Source organism: Motacilla alba, chromosome 6 (assembly GCF_015832195.1).
Source record: "Motacilla alba alba isolate MOTALB_02 chromosome 6, Motacilla_alba_V1.0_pri, whole genome shotgun sequence".
Taxonomy (NCBI): Eukaryota; Metazoa; Chordata; class Aves; order Passeriformes; family Motacillidae; genus Motacilla; species Motacilla alba.
Genome location: NC_052021.1, coordinates 19116587 through 19141819, shown reverse-complemented (window position 1 = coordinate 19141819; position 25233 = coordinate 19116587). Strand labels below are relative to the sequence as shown.

The 25233-nt window shown below is 42.3% G+C and overlaps 1 protein-coding gene across 1 annotated transcript; it reads right to left on the bottom strand.

Annotated features, from left to right (window-relative positions):
- Positions 1 to 1931: 1931 nt before the first annotated feature.
- FAS (Fas cell surface death receptor) lies at positions 1932 to 24732 on the bottom strand. Its single transcript, XM_038140859.1, has 11 exons — positions 24688 to 24732; positions 15605 to 15675; positions 14791 to 15280; positions 8421 to 8568; positions 7718 to 7852; positions 5698 to 5806; positions 5116 to 5180; positions 4714 to 4791; positions 4508 to 4575; positions 3983 to 4007; positions 1932 to 3181 (listed from the first exon to the last, which is right to left on the bottom strand). The coding sequence occupies exons 1-11, from the start codon at positions 24730 to 24732 to the stop codon at positions 2766 to 2768; spliced, it is 1650 nt and encodes a 549-aa protein (XP_037996787.1). The 3' UTR covers positions 1932 to 2765.
- Between the last annotated feature and the right edge of the window lie 501 nt (positions 24733 to 25233).

Sequence of the window (25233 nt, the reverse complement as noted above, 5' to 3'; positions counted from 1 at the left end):
CCCTGGGCAGGTTTCTGTTTCAGTTTTCACTTGCTTTTCTGATGCTGTGTTTCCATAATACAGGGGAGTTTGGGCTTCGGTTTCTTTTTTGTTATACAGCCTTAGTTTGAAAATTATGTCAGAAGCAGGAGGCAATGGAAATCTGAGTGTGCTGCTGCAGGTCAGCAGAGCTAAATCACTTTCAGTCCCTGGTCCAATTACTCTAAGCTTGATCCAGCTCTACTCTGCACTGCTGACTGCAATGCAGACACATACAGACTCAACTAACTGCACAGTATAATCAATCCCTCTATTTGATGCTCAGTGTTACAGTTAAGAGCAAAAAATTATCATGTATGCTAACCACCAGAGTTAATGGTAGTCTGAATTGAGCCCTGCAGACCTCTCCTAAAGAAAATCTGACTCATTGCTCAGGGACTTTTTGTAAACCATCCTTTTTATACTGAGGTTGGGGAATTCCAGTGTGATGAAAGAAAAATTATCATTTTATTTCCCTGTCAGAAATTTATGAGGTTTGGTGGCTCTGTTTTAAGATCACTGTAGTTCAGATTGGTCAGTTCCCTGCTCCTCTGGAACCCTGAGAGGTGGATCACCTTAATTTCTGCCGGTCAGATGCTTCACTCAGAGAGACAAAGCCAGAAGTCAAGGGAATAAAAAGTTGAAGTCAAGCATCTGCCAGCACACCTTTAAGCTACATTCATGCCTTTCTAGATGGGACATGGTAGAGGGAGCAGCCTACCTACCAGGGCATGTGAGAGCATGGAGCTCTCCTTCCTTCCTGTCTTGGCTGTGCATCCTATAAAAGACAGCACAGCCAACCCCACTGCTGTGCTGCTTTTCTGAAAGGCAGATATTTTATTCTCTTAGGTATGTGAACCCTGGCCAGAACAGGACCGGGAGCAACACATTGTCATAGTGTGTCAGAGCTGGGCACAGATAGCACAGACACAGTTCCAGGTGTTCATCAGTCCATGGGTGCACAATTTGGCCCATGGCTGTTACATCATCTGACTGCAGCAGCCTGAAGGTTTTCCTTCAAAAAGCTGCACAGTGTGGGGATTTTGGCAATATAGCAGTGGATTAGATACTCAGAAAATGCAGCTAGATTAGAGACTCCAAAGAGGGGTGGAAGGTTTTTCTGACTCCTTAGCATGGATGGTGCTTAAGAGCTGTACAACATACACTGGGCTGGGGCAAAACTTGCCCTGTGTCATTAAGACCTTTAACAGGTCAAGTCTATCAAACAGGTAATGAGTTCAAAGCTATGTCCTGCCTCTCCTTTAGGCTCCTGCTTGATGCCATGCACAGATTTTAGCTGTTTCCAAAGGCCATGAACTGCCTTTCCAGGTACCTCACTTCCAGCTATGTGGCATTTTGGAGGAACTCCACACGGCTATGGGCACCCAGCATTGGCAGGGGTTGATTTCCAGCCTCTGGCACCCTGTGGCCAGCCTTACCTTGCCCTTTCCAGGTCCTGTGGTCAGGTGGCAGCCATGAGACCCTACCCCATACACCCAACACACTGGTGGGCAGGTGAGAGCCAGCCCAGGTAGCTCTCTTCCTGGTTTGGCTGGGTCCTGATACTGGCAGGAGATTTTCTCCAGGGAACTGATGACAGAACCAAAGAAAGTCATCTTTCTTACCATGTAATCTGCAAAAATCAAACCTTTCCAGCGAAGTCCCGCCTTCTGTTGAAAGACTTTGTGAGATTTGCACTAATGGGTGTGTGAAAGGGAAAGGCCTCACAGCAAAGCTGCCAGCACTATACTGGTTCTTTGAATTTAGGAGCTGAATCCTCTGCACTTGGTGATGGAAGAAAGGTAAGGTGTTTTTTCATGAGAATTATCTCTTTTATTCTGATTTGCTAAATTGAGTAAAAGCAAACGTAAACATGACATCTATATATGGCACGATAAGAAAGACAAAAGTCATGTATTATGCAGATTTTTTTAATGAAAAAGACAATTTCATTGCATCAATTTCTGCATTAGAAAAGCATCATACACTCTGAAGGTTGCCTTCCAGAAATGATGGTTCTGTTGTGCTGTTAACCCTTCAGCTCCTATTTCTCTGAAGGTTTCAAACATTAGAAGAGGCTTACAAACATTGCTGAGAACAACAGAGGTAATTATTTTTGCCTAGAACTGGGAGCTTTTTCTAGAAAACTTGCACACATATACAAAACTCCAATCTTGCACACATATACAAAACTCCATATACACACAGAAGTGCTTTTATGAAAAATAGAAATTGTATTTGCAACAGAGTAGAATCTACACAGCAACACCTATATTTCAAATTAATCAGGTGTAAGGCAGGTAACTTTTTTTTTCAAGTATTCTTCCTGGTACACTTTGTAGGTTCATAACACCAGAGCTTTCCCTTCAAAAAAAAAAAAAAGGAACAGCCTGCATTTTTAATGTATGCATAACCTTACATTGATTAAATAATGCAGGACCATGCATTTAAACCATTCCTTTTCTTCAAATTATAACTTCTTTCCTCTTGTAATGAATCCTGTAGCTGGAGTCTTGTATTGCACCTTTTCGTAAACAAGTCATAAAACTTCTTCAAGTCCTTAACAACCAAAAAAGGCTAGAAGTTTTTTTAAAGGAAAGATACTGCTACAAAATTCGTAATTATTCCTTTTGCATATAATAACTTACTTGAGTTCAATCAGAACTGTCAATGAAATGTCATTTAAAAACTTTGTTATTTATATTAGAATAATACTCATTCAGAAATAGTTTTCAAATTACTCTGTGCTAGGTCTCTTCCAAACTAACAGTATAGGCTTTACTTAGCTCAGCACTCTCATTGTAAGAGTTTCCACCTTCCTGAGTGCAAGTTTTGCTTCGCTCAGTGTCAGGATTATAAGACCGTCCCCCTTCCTGAGAGCTGGAAATAGCTGCCTTCAGTTTTTCCTCAACTGTATCAGCTACAGCACACATTTTTAACTCTCTCAGGCTGCTTATTAGGGTTCCATAGGCTCCCTTCATCCCATGACTTTGATACCAGACTCGAAACAGCTTAATCTTCTGTTCAGATGTATCACCAGGATAATCCTGAATGCTCTGGTCTATGGCAGGTTCTGATACATGGTGGTGACGAACAAATTTCTTGACTTCTGGGAGTGTCATCTCTGCCACAATACCAGGAATGTGGCTGCTCAGGTCAACATCTAGGAGCAGGAAAGGAAATGAATGCACCTGGCTCTTTTATCTTACTGGGTTTTATCACCTGCACTCAGATTTGATACTTCTCCTATCCAAAGCAGGTTAAGTTTCAGGTATTTTGTGACTCAGTATGGTTTACGTGTGATTTCTTACAATACATGGCAGGTCTGTTTTTTACATGTTCCTGCCAGATGCTAGGTATTTCAAAGATTCAGGCTGGCAGCCATATTGCCTTCTACCACCTAAAACAGTCTCAGTTCCATCTGTGACCTATTCTGTCATGGAAGTGTGGTCACCTCTCATGTACCCATTTTTCTCAAAATAGTATTGGGAGAGGTCATGAAACAGGACAGATCTTCTGTTGTGATACAGTCTTGGGGCTTATCTTTTTTCCTGCTGTGTACCACTCCTGTGGATTTGCCCTTGAACAGAATATAGGTTTGTGAGTCTTCAATCCCACTGTAGGACTGCTCCCTAAACATAAATATCCATGGTTACAGAAACACAGTTTGCTGTTTCCTAGTACATGAAGAACTGAAATTCACTTGTACACAATGAGTAATTGCAACTTATACAACAGAAATTCCTCCTGAGGCAAGACTTCCATGATGCCACTAAGTGCCTTGATGAGCATTATATGATCTGACACTTCTTTAGCAAGTGTTCACTTTTGTGCTAGAATGACAAGTCTGGACAGTGGCAAAGTCTACACAAAAATACTCTTCTTTCTTTTTTTACTTTAGGAAGTTTGTATCTGTATCTGTTTTTTCTTTCTACTCAGTTGTGATAAATTACTTGTCTCTTACCTGGAACTATGAGAGGTACATTCTCCTGAAAAAAAAAAAAAAAAAGCAGGAGAGAAATAAGTAGAAACAAGCTTTGTAAAACCCCACTTTATCCCTTATATAAGAGGATAAATACATTTCATGCTACTTCTTTGATTTTCTTTTAGTTTTCTCCATGATTCCTCTTTTATGACTGAGAAAGTCAGAACAGACAGACAGACCTCTTTTGACTTGGGTAAGTTTGGGGAATCACCTCCTAATGCCTAGAATTATGCATGGGGACAGGAACATCCTGTGTTGGTGGAGGCCTAATGATTTATGAAGTTTTGATCGTGGTCATGTGACTTAGGAAGCATTCCAACAATCCTGAAGAAGTAATACAGGGTTTCTCTTACTTCTCACATAGGAGTTCTTTTGGTGATATTTACTTCATTCATGTCATAGAAGAGAGGCACACAAATGTTTGAGAAGACCCAGTGCAATTTAAATGGAAAAAAGTTCTTTGCATAAAGCTGAGTTTTCTATGATCAAAGCAATAATACTTACTGGCTGTGGTTTGTAAACTCCATTACTTGGGGGCTCATTGATTGTAAGACCCTTCTGTTTTCTCTTGTCTGAAACAAAAAAAAAGCTTTTTTAAAATCTAGAGCAGGATCTCTGTCCTTCGGACTCCAAGGATATAAAATTATATTTGAATAAGCATCTGAATATCTCATTCAGAGAATAATAGGAATAAGCAGGGAATCACTTACAACAGACTATTGCTCCAGCTATTGCTAGTAGTACTACCAAAACTACCAAAGCAATGATCCACCACAGCGTTGCTGGTTCTGTTGGAACATTGGAAAATATGCATGAAAGTTAAGTCAAGAAATGCAATACAGCAGGACACCAAATTTTTAACAAGACTGTGTCAGACTTTAAAAGCCCTCCTAACAACAAAAGCCAAATATGTTAAAGATGTACCCATGGTAAGCTGCCCCTAAAAAGGGGTGACAGCTCCTACACCTGCACAGTGATCAAGGGAAAATCAGACTTTGCAGGTCACTAAGGACCCAGTAGGACTAAGGCCCTGAGCTGTCAGGAATTACTATGGCCAGTGTGTAGAACAGGACAATTGCAACTGCCTCTCAAAATACAGCACGTGCTGGTACCTTTTGTTCCACATACAGTGTCTGAAGCTGAAGTACATTGTTTTTCAATTACACCGCTTTCACATCTGCAGAAAATATGAACACAAATTATTAGGGGATTTTTTTCTCTCTTAAGCTGTTCAGAAAGCAAATCAAAATCTTCTAAGATGTTTTATCAGCAAAATGTGAAATATTTTGCTGATAGACATGCTGGTTTCATATTCTAAATCCCTGATCCTGGGGTTTGGAATTTAATAGGTATGAAAATGGCATGGAAATTTGTGGCAGTGGGAAAACATATGAAATTATTTTTCAAAGTAACAGTAGATCACACAAAGACAACAGGAAAGCTCAGATACTTTATTAGACTTTTTGAAAAGCATATACAGACTCAGTGGATATACAATTTTTTCTGCATGCTTTTGGAAAGCCTTCATGGCTGCAAATTGAGCTGACTGAACTCAGTCAGGTCAGGTGCAAAGGAAAATTGGTATGCTTTCCCTGAGGTTATAGATTACCTTAGCCTCTGTCTTGAAACCAGCTGGAAAAAAATGAGATTACATACTAACAATTTCATATGTAGTGATGAAGGCATGAACTTACTTGGTACATGGTAAACAACTGTGACATCCTGCAGGATCGCAAAAATAGTTCTTTGCACAGGCACACTGTGTGTTCTCTTCTGGGGTACAGTTCTTCACAACCTCCCAACCTAAAACCAGATTTCTTAAGTGTATTAGTCTGAAAAAGCAGGCTTCTGCCCACAAAGTCTTGTCCTTAGACTTGCTGCTAGCTCCACCTCTGCTGGAACTGGCAAGGCTTTGTAATACACACACGGAGGTTTTCTAAGGAGCTGAGCTGGTGGAGCTGTCAGAGAGACCTCTGCTGGACGAGGGCACAGAAAACTCATCCTACAATGCAGTTCTCACCAGAATAGGACTCATTCAGCACAGCCAAATCCCCATTTCTTTTTCCCATTTAGTACTGTAAAGCCAGAAGGAAACTCAGAAGATCACACAGCCAATCTCCCTACTTGATAATGGAGATGGGTTCTTTGCACTCCCTGACAGACAAAAAGTTTTACCTTTTCTTGAAGACCTCCAATGATGAGGAATTCCGCTCTCTTTTCTGGCTAACATATCCATGTTAAGTATTCCTCTTAAGAATCAAAACCAATGATTAATTTTCTCCTATCCTCAGTTTATATGATAATGCTATCTCCATCTATGAAAAAACTACTTCTGCATTAAAAATTACTGTATCTACCTACTATGAAAGCTATTTTCATAGGATGTAAAAATAGAACAAATTTTTGAGTTGCTACATTCAGTGCCCTGCTGTAACTTGAAACTACTTGATATTTCAAAATTTGATGAACCTCTACTGTGAAATCAGTGCTGAAGTAACTCATGGAAATAGAGGATATGAATGATCATAAGAATGGTTCACATGGAACTTCAGCGGGAATTTTCCTCTTGCCTATTGTCACTCTACTGACTTCTCTTCAACTACATTGCTGTCTGTGGAATATTGTGACTGGCCATCCCGTTACCCTTTTCCTCCCTTCAGTTTTAATTGTGACACATATAAAATACTGAATTGTTTTGCTCTTACCAATTTCATCACCCACACAAAAATGCTTATTATAGCAGAAAATGAGAGGAGAGTTTTCTACCCATATTGAGGTCCTAAAGGAAGGGGAGAGCACTAAAGATTGATATTCCAACAGGTGATCTGAGTACAACCACATTGGAGTTGAGAACTGTCTCTCCATTCACTAAATTTGATTTTTGGTATGAGGAATGAAGAATTATCGTTCCCTAAATCCAAGCAGAGCAGATCTACAGCACACCTGGTGGAACTGGTAAGAGATAAGTTTAATGGATAAAAAAAAAAAAATTGTGTCATGGGTATTTATGCAACAGGTAGTGAATTTCTGCCTTCACCCAGCAGGTTCATGAACAAAAGGCTCATAAATAGACACTGAAATTACTAGGTAGGGATAGATCTTCCAATGTCCTTTCCCTCAGCTGTGGATGCTGACAGACTGCAGGGAACAGACCACAGAAAGCAGACAGGTTAGTTTGTGTTATCTCTAAATAGCACCCCCTGCCTCCACTGCTGAATGCAGAACACTGGGGTAGGTGAGCTCTGCTCTGCCCCAGGAGGGCTTGCCTTACAGCCTGACACACGTATCCCACACTGCATCCTGAGTGTCTTTCAAAAGACAACAGTCAGTTTTAAATAATATTATGAATTATGTGAAAGGCTACCAAAATATCATTACTTCTTACACCCCTCTTTTAAACAGAGGGTGAAGAAGAGGGAGAACTTGCCTTCCTTGACTCTAACCAGTTTGTACAGCGCCTGCTTTGCAAGGACTTTGGCTAAGCAAAGGCAGATATATGGAGAAATAATGGACCAACTATTTTTCTTCTTACTTTGTGCTTGATGAAAAGGAACTGGAGGATAAACTTACTACCTTCTCACAAATTCATTCATGTCCTACCACTAAAAGTTTTGACTCTACATGCTAACCACGATTAGGTATTGTGGAAACTTTTCAGTGAAATCCTGTATGAAAGAGGAGTCATTGCTACAGTTGCTATTTCTATAGACATACCCGACGCGCTGTCACACCATCTGCATCTCAAACACTTGTCCAAGTCATTAGGGTGATTCATGAATTCCTTTCCTTTCTCACAAGGAGCACAGTGTTTGATGATATCTTTTGGGCAGGAGATATTTTTAACAAAACCTGTAGAGACAGAAAACCAATAATTTAGAGAGCAGCCACCAGCTCTAAGACTAACATCAGAATTTCATTTTTAATCCCTAGTACTTTTTGATTCCAAATATGGAATGTATATTTTTTGTGCATGTGTAGATGCACTCCAGGAATGTAGTATACATAACTTTTGATTATCCCCACCCTTCCTCCAATTTAATACTGAAGGAGAACACACCAAACAAAACTGTGCATGAAAAATTGGAAAACCCACAAATGTATGGAATCCTGTAGGCAAAAGCATGTGTTTTCACTTTTTCAACCTCTTTCAAAAATGTGTATGTTAATTCTTGGCTCCTTTGTAACAAGCATGTTATGAGAGAACCACTCTGTGGAGCGAGAAGTTATTGGTGCATTGAGCTGAAGAAATATCTTTGAAGTGGCTTATGTCCTGCAACAAAACAAAGATACAGCTGGACTGAAGCACTGCATCCAGGAAACCACCTCATGCCACTTCAGTATCCCAGCAAAAAGCAATTGTGCATGCTGTGTGTCCCCTGTTAATGACTTCTCAACACAGTCTTACAGTCATACTCACCACTTCTACATTTCTTGCAACACTCAGTATCTAAATTGTATTCATCTTCCTTGCAGGTAATTTCCCTCCTGGAAATGATCCTCCTATTGGATGTTATTTGAGCTTCAGTATCATTTTTGCACTGTATTTCAATAATTAAGAGACACACCTAGGAGAGAACAGAAAATTAGACCAAAAAATGTTTAGGACTGTGCACTAGAACTGTTTTCGTACTAGAAGAGTCACATTAATAGTGTTACTCTATAACTAAACATATTGATATTCACTCCCTTATTAAAACTGTTCATTACTTTAGATTTAATAGACAATCAGGGCTCATATTAAAGCCATGAACCCTACCACTACAGACACTCTCCTTTCAAATTAATTTACAACAGATCCATTTATTTGAATTTTTTGCACTGTCAAGTTAAATTGCCTAGTGCTGGGAGTCTTTTGTTTGCTTCTTTTTATTTCTGCCATTAGGCAGTAGACGTTCACTAGTGGCCCCTGCCCTGCCTTCTCTCATGATAATAATAAAGCACTGTGGCCCAGAGGCCAAACCATGGGTTTTGTATTATTTTGGAAAAAGAAGGAAGAATGATAAGGATAAATCTGGTATAGTTTGCCTTCTTCTCAGCAACATTTTCTGGGGAATTCTATATTTACTCTGCATGCACTAAATATGAGCTGTCTATATAATGGAGCTATGGGTACTGACCACAATTTCAGTTAGATGCAGAAAACTCTTTATATTAAATTACTGAAAAAAACATTTTGGATATCAAACTGGGCTCTCAAGTGAAGGAAGTGTTATCTGTTGCTAACTAACTGATGTAAGCAATAAGACCACTGCCTTCTACAGGTAGCCACTTCTTTTGATCCTCTAGTCTATTTACAAGTGAGAAGATGGAAAGAATTTTGTTTCCTTAGCACCTGTCTGTTTAAAATATATATAATATTAGTTACTGGACTGAAATTGAAAAGGCCTTTCTTTGCACCTGGAGGTGAAGCTGAAACAGCATAATTAGCACTGGAGAAACTCTAGGTATGGATGTTCAGACCATCACTTCCCCTGTTTGGTGCTCTCTCTTCCTTTGCTGCCAAAGCTTTCAGGGTGCTCTCCTCTGAATGCCAGTGTAATGATATTAAAAAATTAAAGTCTCCACAGAAGCTTTCAAGTGGATGTGTCAAATAAGTGTGATTTGCTTTCCTTTTGTGTAGGAGAGCTACCTCACTAAACACTGGATTAGAAAGTCCAAATAAAAAATAATCACTAAAATATAGGCAGGGATGTATGACCAGTCTGGTTTGGTTTTTCCTAAAGCAGTATGAAGGAAATGTCGAGAGAGTCATGCACAAAATAGAATATAATCAAAGAAGGAAACAAATTTCTAAATTACTAATACCAGTAAAACCTTGCTTTTTTTACCAAATGCCTGCAAACATAGTGTGTGCAGAGATATGTATTCCCTCACACCAACAAAGCTCTCTGCCTCTTGTTTATGCTTTTATACAAATGGGCTGTGCTGGTATGAGGGGCTACAGAAACAGAACATTTTCAGATGGATGCCCTCTGCTCCTGCTCACAGAGATGAACTTCCTGGTACAATTACAAGAAGTGGGGGTGACTTCTCAGAATTTGACACTCAAGCAGCACCAAACACCTACATTGGCTCTGCTTGCAGGGATGTCTTACAACATCTTCCTGTGGAAGGAATAATGATAAAACTGTGAAGACTTTTTTTCAAAGCAACTCCCTGATTTTTTCAAACATTTTTCCTCCTGGATTTGCACCCTCGTAAAAGCAATCCATTTGCTATTTACAAATTTTGATTTGTCTCATAGGAAAAAAAAACCCAGAAAAGAGTCAATAGTCATTTAGCTTCCTGTGCACACCTTAGTTGCTTTTTCTGTTGTCACTGAGCAGTAAACACTAATATCAGAAAGGAAGCAGTTTAGGGGCTTTTATACAGGCAGGGATGATAGGTGCTTTTTTCTGACATGTACACTCAAACAGTGGTTGTATGTTTTCAGCCTAGAATGACTCATAGAGACTGTCTTTTAACTTTCTCAACCTAAAAAAAATAGTTTTGGTATCTAAACTGAAGACTTAGATTGCACTAAGCAGTCGATGGGAATAAGATCAATCAGATGGGCACATCTACCCTTAGCAGAAGCCATAAAAATTATCATATGAGCCCAAATTTTCTGGTTTTGCTGCATTTGCACTGCCTAGACAATGAAAACTCTTTTCTACCTGTTCCGTCTCCTTCATTCCAACAGGGTCCTCCAAAATGCTTTCACCAACAGGTATTTGCTAAGGACTGTTATGAAACCTGGTTTTATGAAACCTGTTTTCACCTGCAATTCTAGGGCACAGTGACAAGAACTTTCATTTCTTTGAATACTCATGTCATTTTGGGATTCTCAGGCCTCCAGTTCTTCCTCTGTCAAAGTATTCGTCACGACATCTCAATCTATTTCAACAGAAAAGCTTCTGCAAGACACAGCTTATAGGTATGTAATCTCAGCTTTGGAAGTGTGTGAACATGTAATTTGCATACAGGACTTTTTAAATCTTTACAATGTCAACCCTGAGGAAAAAAAAAAGTCTCTGTTTTCTCCTGTTATCTTTATAATACATTTTATTTTTAGTAACCCCCTTTTTCCATTTCTAATCTATAAATGCTGATGGATGAGAAGACTGATGGTCACAGTATGTGGTCTTTTTTTTTTCCACTCCACATTTGTTATATGGACCAAGGTGCATGAGCTCATCAGGGGCTTTCTAAGTGTTAAAAAAGGAGGAGGAGGGATTTTTCTTGCTTTTTTTTGCCTTGTGGAAGTTAAGTTGCTAGAACTAGGTTCATTTTAATATGCTTTTCTCTGTAATTAATCTCCCCTGTATTAACTCTGTTAGGCTGGCCTTTTCAAGGAGTAATTTCACTCAAAGAGGATTCTCTACTCCAATTCTTTCACTATGACATGAAATTTCTTCTTCCAAAACCTCCAGCATCTTTTTCCTCCGAGTCCTTTTTTTCTCCCACCAAGGCCGAATCCCAGTGCCAAAATAACCTCTAAAAATAGTATTTCACATTCTAAAATTTTTATTAAAAGAACAAAAATAATCCAGTTCCATTTTTTAAAGCCCAAAAATGGGAGTTGGCATTTCCCCACACCTAGAAGCACCCTGAGCTTCTTAAATTCCAAGGGAAATGCGTGTGTTCAGTGCCTGTGAGAACAAATAGCCTCAGACTGTTCAGCACCTTAAAACACTCACTGTCCAAATTCAATCCACTACCTCTTCATATCTCAGCTGACTCACATGCAAATTGAAAGAACTTACTGGGGCTGGGAGTTGTACGATTGGTTATTTTGTTGGGTTTTGCTTTTTAGAGGTACTGTACTACTGAGCACAGTGTAGTAAATGCTACACTATTTGGAGGGTTGGGAGAGATATTAACAGCTCTCACCTCACTTTGTTGAAGCTAAGCATGAATTAGAGCTTGACAGATAGAAATCTAGCAACTCTCACCCTTTTCCTTTTGTAACACAAAATGGTTTTCTTACGATTTTCTCTCCGTTCAGTCAGTTACTGCAAAGATAAAGGTGGTTACTGTGGAAACATGTACAGACATGTTTCCAGAATAGGGGCCCTTACACTTTTCACTTGAGTCTTGGGTCATCCCATCATTTTATGGTTGTTTATGCATGTACATGTAAATATGTGTATTAGTTTTCCATGATTTGAGGAAGAAAGGTCAATGCAGTAATGCAGGAGCCTTGTTTTCAAAGGTATGCCTTCTGGAATTCCAGAAAACTGCCTGCTCTGTAGTCATATCATAATTACAAAATGTTTACATAACTGTTCACTCTCTGGCCTATTCCTTTGGAGTGCTGTCTTGAGGTGATTTTATGGTGGCACTTTATTCCTTACTGGCCTGCTGCCTGGCCAGGAGTGGTTGAAGATGAAGCAGGAGGGAGGCCGGGAAGGCTGGGCACGGGCTCGGTTCAGCTCTCTCTCTCTGGCATGCTTCGGGCTGCGACTCAGACTGTCAGTTCACTGCCTTTGCTCCATTTGTATCCCCGCTTGCTCAGGCAAGAAGCTCTTTTTTGTCTTTCCCCCCCTTTTCCCCTGGACTTCAGCAGAAATCATTCAGTGGTTTCTTTTTGGGTTGTTTTTTTTTTTTTTTCCACTTGATCTGTTTCAGCTTGCAGTCCAGGGAGCCTATGGGGGCGGTGGGAAAGACCCCGGCCAGCAAATAAAGGACACTAAACCCATCAGTTTCACCTGCTGTGAGGAGCAGACCAACACCAGAAGCTCAACAGGTTCCTATCTACTTTTTGCCTGAGCTGCTACGTGGATTTTTTTTCTTCCCTTTCCTGAGACAAAGGGAGCAGCCACCATCCTTGCCTCCTGGCCATGGAGCTGGGTTGGAGGCATGGGGTATAAGGTTCAATTTATTTTTTCTCTGCCGTGCCTTGTGGGTATCTTGCTTTGTTAATAAACAGGGTTTTTTTTCCCTTTCACCCACTAGTATTAATTACTATCACTGGCAAAAAGGAATTATTGGAGCCTTTCTCTTTAGAGGAAACATTAATTCCATTCATTTTCTCCTAAAATCTGTCTCTAAACTGATACAAGTGTGTCTCTCAGTGGTACGTAGTTTTGTAGCTTTCTCTACATGGAGAACTCAGATGTTTTCTAACTTCATAGACCACTGCTATTTTTGTATGACTATCCCTAAATCTTCTTTTACTTGAGTGCAGCATGGAGTTCCTTGCCAAACTGAGGTCTCATTCAATAAACTGTTTTCATGTTCTGGTTTAACCAAATAACATGCTAAACTCTGATCAGGTTTACTATTTTATAAGTAGTGAAACAATATGCTAATTAAAACAAAAACCTTTTTAAAAATAGAAATTATGTAGAAATGCTACAGTCTTTCTAAGGTATCCTGAAATGTGGAAACAACCGGAAAATAAGAACAGAAATTATATATTCTCTGGAGCAGTGTTATAAATGAAAGTATTTTTAATCTTAAGATATATATGCTGTATAGTTCTAACATACTGAGCTACACTGGCATTTCTATCACTAGTTGGCTGCTCCTGTACAGGAACAGGTAACACACACTTCTGTCAGCAGATGAGAATCCTTCTTTGTATTTAATTATGCTTTGATGATTTGTGCAGGGGCATGGATAGAGCTCTCTGAAATACTTTAAAATATTTTACTACCTGTTATGCAGTTGATCAGATCACAATTTGAGTGGTTTATATATTAAAACTTGATTTTAGCCTGACAAACCACAAAACAAACTGCGTTTGTTAGCAATAAAACCACATTGTGAAGAGACTTCGGAGGTCAGTGCAGGGGGGTGTCTCTGGAACGGAGAATTGGGGCTGGGGAAGCAATGTGCTCTGCATGCACGCTTCCAGGGAGCTGTGCTTGGGGCAGGGCTCACTGCCACCCGCCTCAGCCCCTGGCAGCCCTGGGCTCGGGCAGCGGGGCTGCCTCGGGGCTGCTCTACCTGGGCGCAGGCCGGGCCAGGGCAGCCACACGTCCCTGGACCTGCCGGGTCTCCTGCCCTGGAGCTCCCTGCCCTGCAGCAATGCACCTGGACATGGGGAGATCCCTGTGCCGGCCACTGACACACTTCCTTACTTTCCCTGTTGATGGCAGCCGTTCAAAATGGATCTTTGTCAAGGTAACTTTACTGATGAGAGTGAGACACGAGACCGAAGCTCTCGGAAGCTGCAGGGACTCACTGTGCGCACAGCCATGGGGTTCAGGCAAAAGGGAAGGCCCTGCCCTGTTGCTTCCAGTAAATGCTGCACGCTGGCGCCAGGCTTGGACTATTCCTCTAGCTTCTCCTGGCCCACTGTCATAGCAGTTCCAACTCCTTCCCCAAAGGTATTTGCTTTCATGCTGCTTTCCCCTCTCGCTGGTAGGGATGAGGTGCAGCACAGGTCGGCTCCCACCGAGCCGGTTTTAGCCCGGGCACGTCCCGCACCTCCCCGAGCTGGCAGAGCGGGGACTCTCCACCTGCCTCGCCCGCGGCTGTGGGTGCCTGCGGACCAGTGCCAGTGTCCCTGGGCCCCCCCTACAGCTACCATCCGACAGCCACCTGCATCCATCCCCCTTTTCTTCCGTCCGCTTTACACAACACGCACTTCACCGCCTGTGAACGTGAAGGTGAGTTTTTTCCACTTAAAACATCGCCTAGCGAATGGGCTGAAATGTCGGTAACAAGTTTGCCGCGGCCGGCGGTGAGCAGCAGCCGGGCAGCGCTCCTCGCCCGGCGGCGCCGCGCTCCGCGTCCCCGCCCGGCCCCGCTGCCCCGGCCGGGGCTGTCCCCGCTGCCCCGCTCGGGCGGACACTTACGAGGAGCAGGGCAAGGAGCCCCCGGGCCACGCCGCCGCCGTCCCGCACCGTCCCCATGCCGCCGCTGCCCGTCACCTTCCGGCTGGAAGTGGCCCGTCCCTGCGGGACAGCCCGAGCTGCCCGCGCCCTGCCCCGCCGGCTCCTCCCATGTTGGCAAACACGGCCGGGCCCGCCCCCGGCACGGCACGGCACGGCACGGCACGGCACGGCACGGCTCCGCACGGCACGGCACGGCACGGCTCGGGGCGGCCGTGGGGCCGGGCGCGCTGATCCGGCCCCGGGCAGGGGCTCCGGCCGCCAGGGGAGCCGCGGACAGCGGCGGGACAGCCCCGGGCTCAGCGCCCTGCGGTGACAGGGAGCGAGGCCACGGAGCTCCCGCTCGGGTGTCCCGGGCGCCGCGGGGATCGCGGGTGCTTGGCCGGGGACACCCACTCGGCAGCTCGGGGATGCCAGGCACGGCCCCGAGCTCACCAAGCCAACAGCATTAGTGCTGGGAATGAGTCATTCGATTCCTGTGCTTCGGGTGCTGGGCGGAGCTATTGCCTCCCCACCGAGGGCAGAAACTCTTGCCAAGGATGGGCTTGTGGCAGGCAGTCCCGGATGGGTAGAAGGGAGCAGGCACTCAGGACAGGCTAAACTCGCTGCAGCAGGCAGTACTGCCCTTTGCTGTCTTAGTGAAAAGGTTGCTCAAGCCCGTGACTTCTGCCTATTTCTAGTCACTTCTTGTGTTTTTCCTGCAAGCTTTCAGAGGTTTGAAATGCTGGTAGTCTGGCCTCCTTTGTGGAGTTGGAAATGACGTGATGGAGTTAGTTACCGATATGCGTTTTCATCTTTCAGGTTTTGACATGATTCGATTGCCTTGGGAGGACCATGGTTGTAATCGAGCTGGCATTTTCATTTTAAACACCATTTTTCAGTGGTTTATGACTCAGATTTTCAAAAACTCTTCAGCTCTTCTGCTGGTATGGCTCTTAGGTGCAATACATAACATCGACAAAAAAATAGCTACTGTTTTAAACACTTCAGGCTTTTAAACCACTTCCGGATAAACCAAAAGTACTGCTGACACACTTTTAGAGATGCTGCCTTTGGAGCACCCTTGAACAATCCACTTTTTGCCTTCCCAGTGGCAGTATGGAATACAAGGAAGGAGAGGCATCTCTCTTGGGTGCAGTGCCTGGGTTACACGTCTCTAGTTCCTACTGGGCAAACCCAAATCAGCGTGTCTATGAGGCTGCTAATTTTAGCGGAAATTTGCGTGCGGGTAGGGGTGGAGTAGGGGCCGCAAGCAATGTTGTCCAGATCTGGATCGTTGCTGCAGCAGAAAGCTTGGTAGAATTGTTTCCAGATCCATCACTTGAGGGGATTGTGTTTTGTCCTAAAACCAAAGCCTTATGTGGCTGGGCCCTCTGCAGGCATTGCTCAGGGTTCAGTGACACCTCGGTGTGCCTCTTGCACTATTTGCCCGATACCTTCCTCTTATGTCACTCTGGTCTGTTGGGTGCATGTGGTTTGTACTCCTCCCTGCCCCCAGGGTGTGATGACTGTGTGCATGTAGCTTCTTTGCAGTGAGGTGTTTTCCTCTTGGGTAGGGAGCTTTGAGAGATGTTAGAGAAGCCACCAGATTCATGTCAAAACAACAGTGTCTGCATGTGACTTGAAGTCGTTCCTTATGTAATTAATAACTGTAGTTGTGTGGGGTTTTTATATCTACAATGAAGAAAGAGCAATGTGTTTGGAGGACTTTTTGTTGTTTGATGAGGAGAGAAGACAAGGGACTCTGCACGATTTAATGTGAATCAAGCAAAAGCTGTTTATTGTGCTTCTAAACATTGTTTATATTTACTTCTTATCTTGGTCTACACAGTCACGCATTGTTTAATTGGTAGCCATGCACCTTGTGATTGGTAGCTCTGCTTTGTCCATGAGGCAAGCACGCATCTTTTTCTAAATCTAATTGGTAGATGCTGTGTCATTTTACTCGAGTTGACACCCCTATGTTTGTCAGCAACTTTTCTGCTTCTTCTTTCTTCTTGCAACATCAGCTTTTTTATCCACAAAGTTGACCTTGTTCTTTAGTTTCAGAAGGTTAGGCTGGTTCATTTAGTATATGTCCATTGTCCTGTAAATATGATCCTACATTTTGACTATTCTGATTTGGTATCAGTGAGGACTCTAAGGCCAGTGTTTTCATCTTTGCTCTGTTCCTTGTGTTGCAGCAGCTTCTTTCCAGCTGGTAAAAGGGGCAGCGTTGACTCTTTTCTTTACTCACCCTTCATCTAAAGCTTAATTCCTATGTCAGCAGCGGCCTGCTAAGCACTACAGGCTCTGCAGCTTGTCTCTGCCAGCAGATGGCCTTGTGCCTCGCCTAATGTGGGAACAGGGATCAGCCTGGGGCAGGATGCAACTCGAGGAACACACACTTTTTAGCTCCTTTGCAATTCCAGCTTAAAAAATGTAAGGTTCTGGAATTTAAGTGATTTTTTTTTTTACTGTGATGATTTAATTTGTGTGTGTGTGTGTGTGTGTTGTGTTTCTTTTTTCCCCTTGTAATTGCTGGGCAATGTCACATGTACACTGGTCATAGGAAATTCTGCTCCGAGCAAAACCACCAAAGGAATAATTTTGCACACACATGGTGACAGTATTCTTGCATTTGGTGTTTCTGAGCTGGAGTTATTATTCACACCTTAACTGGAATCAAACCTTTTCTTCCCTCTCCAGAAAGCTTCTTGCACCTAAAGAAGCTGATTATGTTGATGTATTATGATAGTGTGGATTGCTAAGTTTTTGAGAAGGTTGACTTAGCTAGTCTCTCCAGGTGAAGAAAAATTTTTTAAGGTGCAATAAAACATAATTGAGGGCCCAGAGCCCTGTGCATTTTATTGGTCTCACCTCAGAATATTGAATCCATATTTATATTCCAGAGGGAAAATAATGAGGGAGGAAGCATAAGATCTGACTTGCTTTCTACTACATTTTTCTCTGTTAAATTATTAGAGATTTTGAATTTTAATTTTTTAAGAAGATATGAGGTTTAGATTTGTTTTGGCATATTTGTAATCTTTAGCAGTTCTTTTGTACTAAGATTGGGCAATTAGATTATTTGTGTAGTACAACTTAGCCAAAGTAGGTCTATCAAACTTAAATTCTCCTTTTACCTAAAATATACATTAGAAGACCACTGTTGGTTGGTTTTTTAGGTTTGTTTTTTAGGTTTGTTTATTTCAGTTTGTGTTTTTGTTTTCTTTTGCTTTCCTGTTTTGCCTCTCCCCTCCCTCATGTATGTTCAAGGACAATCAACAGTACTTTTTGGCTTTTTGTTCAAGTGCTAGAGTGAGTGATCCATTACTCATGCAGGTCGATGGTATCTCCTTCATCTTTGATTCAAACCTCTTCAGTGATGTGACTCATGTCACAAGCACCAACCAACACTATTGGGAAATTATCAGAGTGGCATCAGTCTTTAAATAATCAGCTCTTGCCCAGTACAGTTTTAAGATGCTTGTATTATTTTCCAGATCTTCTGTGAAACATTGGAACAGTGCCTTTGCTGCACCCTTTGCATTAAGGTGACAGAGAAGATCTGTCACCACTGTAAATATGGCTATTTGTTGCAGTGTGGTGTGGCCAGATTCTGACAGCTGAAGGCTGCCCTTCTCCCTTTGCTCATAAACCACTATGAACCTCTAGTTCCAATCACCTGTGTTTGTAGTGCAGTGAAAGGTTCTTTGTCATGTGGTAGTGAAGCTCTTTGTTGGCTCTAACACCCTGTTCTGCATGTGGAGAAGCTGACATGACAGCACAGAAGAGGGAAAGTAGGGTGTGACCAGAGAGGTTTATGAAGCCCCTGTGGGGTTTTTTCGTAAGGGTGCTGCCTGGTGTTGCATCAAATCACAGATCAGAGAGTTCTGGCATGTAGTGTGCTTCTTTTAGAAGTAACAGTGATCTGATATACCCGCCTGTGGAGCCATAGGTGCTACTGTTTATCTGAAAAAAACCCACACTAGCAAGAAAACAGAATGGAAACAAAAACCCTGCCTAGAGCAAAATAGAGTGGAAACCGAAACTCATAGCAAGTGACTTGTGTCCTCTAGCAGTTCTCCTCTGGAGAAGGTGATAAAGGAGAACTGGCCTTAAACCCTGCCATTCCTAAAGAAAATTGAAACAGACATGTGTCCATTTTCTCATAATTTGACTTCCTGACACTACCCTGGATCCATGCTTTTGTTCAACAGACCCACTTTGATGACGTCAATGCATTCTTCACAGCAGGAAAAAAAAAAAAAAAAGCATTTTTCAAACAAACTGAGCATTTCCTTAGACTGGAAAAGCAAATTGGCTGGATGCCTGGTGGCTCCTACAGCCAATCACCATAACCTTACCATAAATGTAGATGTGTTTCTGTCTTAGGGTTCATTATTGACTTTATTTTAGACATGGGACCGTCTTGTCCCAGTCCTCTTTGTGTGCAGTGTACAAAGGAGTGCTGAGATTCTAAATGCTGCATTATTTACCAAATATTTTGCACATTACATGGACTGACATAAAATTTGACTTTGTGACTTGATAGGTTGTAAATGCATCTGTTTTAATTGTTTTGCAGAGCTCTGTATCCATCCAGATCTTGCAGCAGGCAGCTTTGTTTCAGAGGCTGGCTGGTGATATTTTCTCTTTTTTTTTCAAGCAGATGTTGTTTTTTGAAGATGCTCAGTTGTTTTTTGAAGATGCTATTACTAAGACTAAGCCTTATACTTTCAAAGCTTGGTGTACAGTAAATGCTAACTGTCAAATGTGTAACAGATCAACTATAAAATTTTGGAGGTAATGTGCTAGGGATGCTAAATGTTCTTCAGAGGTGAGTGAGGAAGTGTTCAAACCTTTTCCCTTCAGGTACTGCCTGGACAGGGCACTGCTGGTTTAATTTGTGGGTTTCTTCAATTTGTGAGATAAATCCAAGGCTGAATCCTTGTGCTAAGGATGAAAGAGGAAAAAAATCTATAGAGAAATGTCTGAAGTTAAAAGGTAAATATGAATAAAAGGAGATCTTTAGTTCTGCTTTTGGCCGTTAATCTGAAGATGGCCGTAAGAAGTGCACCAGATGGCTTCATTTCCCATGTTGAGTAAGTGATGTTCAAAGAGCCACCCTTCAAGGAAGTTTTCCTTATAATTTGAAAGGAAAGAAATTTTATTAAATGTGGTAGTGAGGAGGAGAAGCTAAAGGAAACATTTTAAAGGGTCTTAGCATGTTGTAGTTTCTGATATTGTAAAAAATATTACAAGTTTGGAATTCAGTTCCACTGTTTTGCTTTGCTCTGTCATGCTTCTCTTTCTCGGTACCATCTGACAAGTGAGACTAGCAGGCTTAGATAAAAGCAGCGTCTTGTGGCTGAGACTCCAAACGCTCTTGTTTTGGTTTCTTTTGATATCACTTAACCTTTGAAATTCTTTGGGGGTGGGGAAGACACAACAGTGATGTGAAAAGCCTTATCCCTCCCACTAACATCTGATGCAGCTTGGCATCTGCTGTGACATCAGAGCCAGAGCAGCATGCAGAGATCTTACTGTGGATGTTTGTCTCCTGGCACGGCTGTGTGCTTGTCTGCAGGACTTGTGCTTCAGGTAGATGCTCAACAGCAAGATCCTGGTAGAGAGGGGCTGTTGTGGTAGGAACAAAGTTTGGAGGTCAGGGGGTTATCACTGTTCCCTGCCTTCACCAACTCCCCCACTTCTACCACACATTTGCACAAACAGAAGAGAGGCCTGGCTAGCTGCTGAAGCTACAGGAGTGAGTCATATTTTCTCTATTCAGCTGCACAGCCCACTGCATAGTAAGGTTTTGTGAGCTGTAGCAAAAGGATTGAGCGTGCAGTGCAGACTGATTTATATTTCTGTCAAAATGCAGTGCATTGTTTTCTGTCGGTGGTTCTCATCAGCAATTAAATGATGTGCTTAGATAGCTGTTCATCTCAGAGGGTGGTCATAACAAGAAGGAATGCAGTGATGTTAGCTGTCTGAAGCAGTCTGTTCAATTCCCAGATAAGACATCAGTGTTATTTTTCAGCTGAATAATTTCTCAAATACTTCTTGGAGGCCAGTATTTTGAAAGAGACATCTTTTCCACACTGCACAGTAGCTGTCTCTCCTGCTGTCAGCCAGCTCAGATGCAGGAACGGGATGAGGGCCTGCATAGGGAGGTACAGCAGAATATGCATTTCTAGTTCCCTGGAATGGGCAGCAGAGTCTAGTGGTAGTGCGGGCCATGGTTCTTAAAGACACAGGGTTCCCATATGTTTCTCCCATCTTGGGGATTCTCAGAAACCTCCCTGCCTGGAGGCAGCCAGCTGAGAGGAGAGCAGTTCCTCAGTTTCATGTGAGAAATGAGGAGGAAGTCACATGCCTTTGCTATTAGTGTAGGGAAATGGCCTTACCTTCTGGAAGTACAGGTTTTGGACTGAATTCTCATCTTTCATTCATTCACTTCAGAGAGTCATTATTTGATTTTTTTTTTTTGAGATCAATGGTAATTTTGATATTGCCTTGATTGAAGCTAAGGTTTCACTACCTATGCATAAAGCATGTGTAAAGATATGTTATGTCACTACATGGGGATTTGCCTCTCTAGGGGAGGCAGGGCTGGCCACCAGCCCCTTCTCCATCAGCTCCCTGAAGGGGCAGCATGGTCTGTCCTGCACTGGGCACATGGAGAGCCTGGAGTGTCACAGCTGGGTGCAGTGAAAGGCTGTTAGCACATGGAGCTTATTCCTTGCTTTGCAGCTACTGCCCCACTATTCCTGAGTGCCCTGGTACAAACCCCACTTGGTTTTCTCTTCAGGGAGCCCACCTGAAAAACAGGATCTGACAAAGACAAGTTACTAAAGGATAAAAAGTTATTAAAAGCAAGGTGATAGGGAAGGTTTAGCCCTCATGAAAACAGTAGCTTGTATTGTGTGCAGAGTAAAAGAACACAGATGTTAGCCCTTTCTCCCAAGTGGGGTTGTCCCCTGTTCCTTCCAGCCCCTTTTCCTGAGAAGGCCTCACACGTTTGCAGTGTGAGTGGTGTTCAGTCCCTAATGCAATAAAATGCTATAGCAACACTGTTTTATTTAAATGCAATTCAGAAAGGGGGATGTGTTTGTGCTGAAGATCAGCTAATTGCATCATTTTCTCCTTGTGTTAAACAATGTGCCCATGCTGTGTAATGCAGAGCAATCAGCGCACAGGGAAATGATTTGTATTTTATTGAAGAGGTCTGAGTTTTTGACCTTGTAAATGAATTCCCAGAGACAGCTAAATACAATGCAGTAAGTAACGGGCTTTAATTAGGAAGCTGGAAGAGTTGTACATAGTTCTGGTATCCTGATGTGGAAACTATCCAGGCATTTTCAGGATCCTTGTACAGCAGTGTTTTGCAGCAATGAAAGGAGTTACTACGCCTTCCACAAGTAGCTAGCAAGGAACTGAAAGAAAGAGAAACTTGGGAAGTACTTACAGGACTGACAACACGGTAGAAACTTTATTTCTGAGACTGTTCTTTTTTTTTTTTTTTTTTTTTTTAGCAATGTTACTGGCTTGCAAGAACAGAAATGGATCAAAAAGCAGTTGAGTTTGCAGAAGTTTCACACAGGCAGGCTAGACCTGAGTCCTGACAGTTTCCATCCCCCTTGAGACCAGTGCTACAATAATTGGTCCTGAAATGGGCTGGAATGAGGAAAAGCTTTGGAGAATTCGGAGTTTTGCCATGTTTTAGGAGGATGGTTATGTTTGTTTCAGAATTATGTATCTAAGTCTTCCTTACAGTCATAAAAGGAAAGGAACAAAATTTTGTTGTTTGGCCTGTAAGGGAATTTGAGCAAGCAGTTAAAGCAGGGCATGTAAAACACATTTAGTGGAAGAGGAAAAGAAAACCTTAAGTTTGATTGGAAAATGCTTTTACACTTTCAGAAAACCAATAAAATGATTGAAGAAAAATAGCACGTTATCAGTACTTTTCCATGGTTTTTATGGGTGCCTGTAAGAAAGAGGAAGAAGAAACAACCTTATGTAACTAAGATGCACCTGCAAAGCAAGGACCAAAAGCCTGTCTGCTTCAGTTTTCTTGTGAGGCTTTACCATTGTTTGGGGAGCAGTTTATAAATTGAAGATTCTAGAGCATGAGACACAGCTGTGTGCTAAGTGAGCAACCATCATCAGCTGTCTGTCTCCTGGGCCACCACACTTTGTAACAGGAGGATCTGCCAGGGCCAAGCAGTAGCCAGATGAGTGCAGGGAGCTGTGACAGAGCAGGTTGGCACTGCACATGGGCACAGGAGAGCTCCAGTGAAGTCCTGTCCTTCCTGCAAGCTGCAGTGATTTAGGCACCATGTTCCTGGGTGTGTTTTCATCAGCCAAAATGACACTCAGCAAAAGTGCCATGGGGGCATGGGGGCATGGGGTGGGAATCCTTCTGCACAAGTCACAATGCAAAGAGCCTTCTCCTATCATAAATTCTCTATTTATTCTATAATATTCTCCTATTATAAATAATTCTCCAATTATAAACAGGATTCTGTTGGAGAGAACTCTCTTTTATCTTAGATCTGTAAGGTAGGTTGTAGCAAGTTATCAAAATACATACATGCTCACACAGATTTTATCTGTGACCTTTTCCTGTAACTTATGTTATTGTTCAGATCACTGATAAAGGCATTAAGGTGTATAGCCAGTGCTGGGTCCCACAGAATTCCACCCACTCAGCAGTAATTTCCCTGCACTGTTGTGCTGTAGGCTTCAGAGGCAGCTCACATGCTACTCTGTATATGTTGGATCTGCAGTTGTTTGGTTTTTTTAATGGTTTAGAATGTAAAGGGTTTTAGAGGGCTTTTACAACTATGTTTATAATATTCCTCAAAAAAATTTACAAGAAGTCATTTTTATACAGCCTTATTCTCAATGTTTATTATATTTTCTCCTTTTATTTTTGTTGTTTGAATTCTGTATTGGCAGCTGTGATAGGTTGACTTAGAGTGGTGTGTTCATCTGGCATGTTTGTAATTAGTTACTTCTTGTCATTACATGCTTGAAATTTTTGTTAAACTGCCTTTCTTCCTGGGGAAAACCCCACAAGCATTTTTAAGGGCTAATGAAGGTAAGTGTTGATTTTTCTGGAGGCACTTTGGCCTATTTGTAACACCTGTGTGGATGCAGTCTATTCCTGCCTGCTGCAATGTCCATGCCCAACTTTATTGATGGCTCTTTTAACGGCCTCTTGCAGTGGAGTTGAAATCAAAAAAAGCCCCAAAGAGTTTTTGCAAACTTTCGAATTGACTTCTGACTTCTTTTTTCTGAGACAGAAAATGCACACGTATTCAATATGACTGCATTTGCCACATTACTTTTTACTTTTGCATATAACAGCATACACTTTCATATAGTGCCATGCCAATTCCAAAAGCAGGTTTCCTTTCTATCCAAAGGTAATTTTAAAAGTATGTGTTCACTTTAGTCACAAAGGTGATAGAATTCCTCCTGTATATTTTGTACATTCTTTGGTTTATTGCCACTTAATGCTTATTCCTTCACTGTTATTTAGTGGTTCTAGTGAAGTTAAAAAAAAAATAAATTCAGCTGTGCTCTCAGCTGTTGGTAGGTTGTGCTGAGTGACTCATACAGAAGACAAGGAAGTTGCAGTGTGGCCACATCTCCTTGTCCTGCCCAGCAGTGACACTTAAACTCTGAATGCTCTAAACCCAGTGCCAGGAGCAAGAAATAGAGGCCAGGGCTGGGCCTTTGGGAGAGGCAGGTACCAGCTTGGTGGCATTTGTGGTGAGTGACTCCACAATTTGCCATCATCTAGAGCCAAAAAGTGAAACTCTGGCACTACAGCAAATTATTAAATTTGCTAGTGAAAGAAGTTACCTTGTAGAGGCCCTTTTCCTCATGGTTTGCTGGAGAGCCGGGCATGTTGGCTCATACAGGAGCTGAGCTGTGATATAACCAAGCGTTCACAGCCCACAAGTTTAATCTGTAAGTAATAGCTCCATGAAACTCACTCCCAGCAAGTTTCTCTCAAGGGAACCATCTGATTTTTTACAATGTGCAAGCTCCCCTTGAAATCTTGCTCTTGGTGAGATAGTAACAGGAAAACCGCTTGCAAAAACGTGGGGGGAGCTGGTGTCCCTGTTGCTGTCAGTCTGGGAATGTGTTGGTTGTGGAGCTGGGAGTTTTGTGGAGGAAGGACCCCTGTGCCCTCCCTGTCCCACGCACGGGCTGCGTAGGTCTGACTGCCCTACAAGTACTGCACTTGTTTTCCGTGACGGTGCGGTAGGAAGATGTCGTTTACATTTTGACAAGTTTGGATAGTTTGTTGCTGCAGAGGTTTGTGGGGGATCTGGCTCTTGAGAGATGTTCCAATGTAACATTATTGCGAGGCCTCACCTACGGTGTAATTTGGGACAGCTAGGT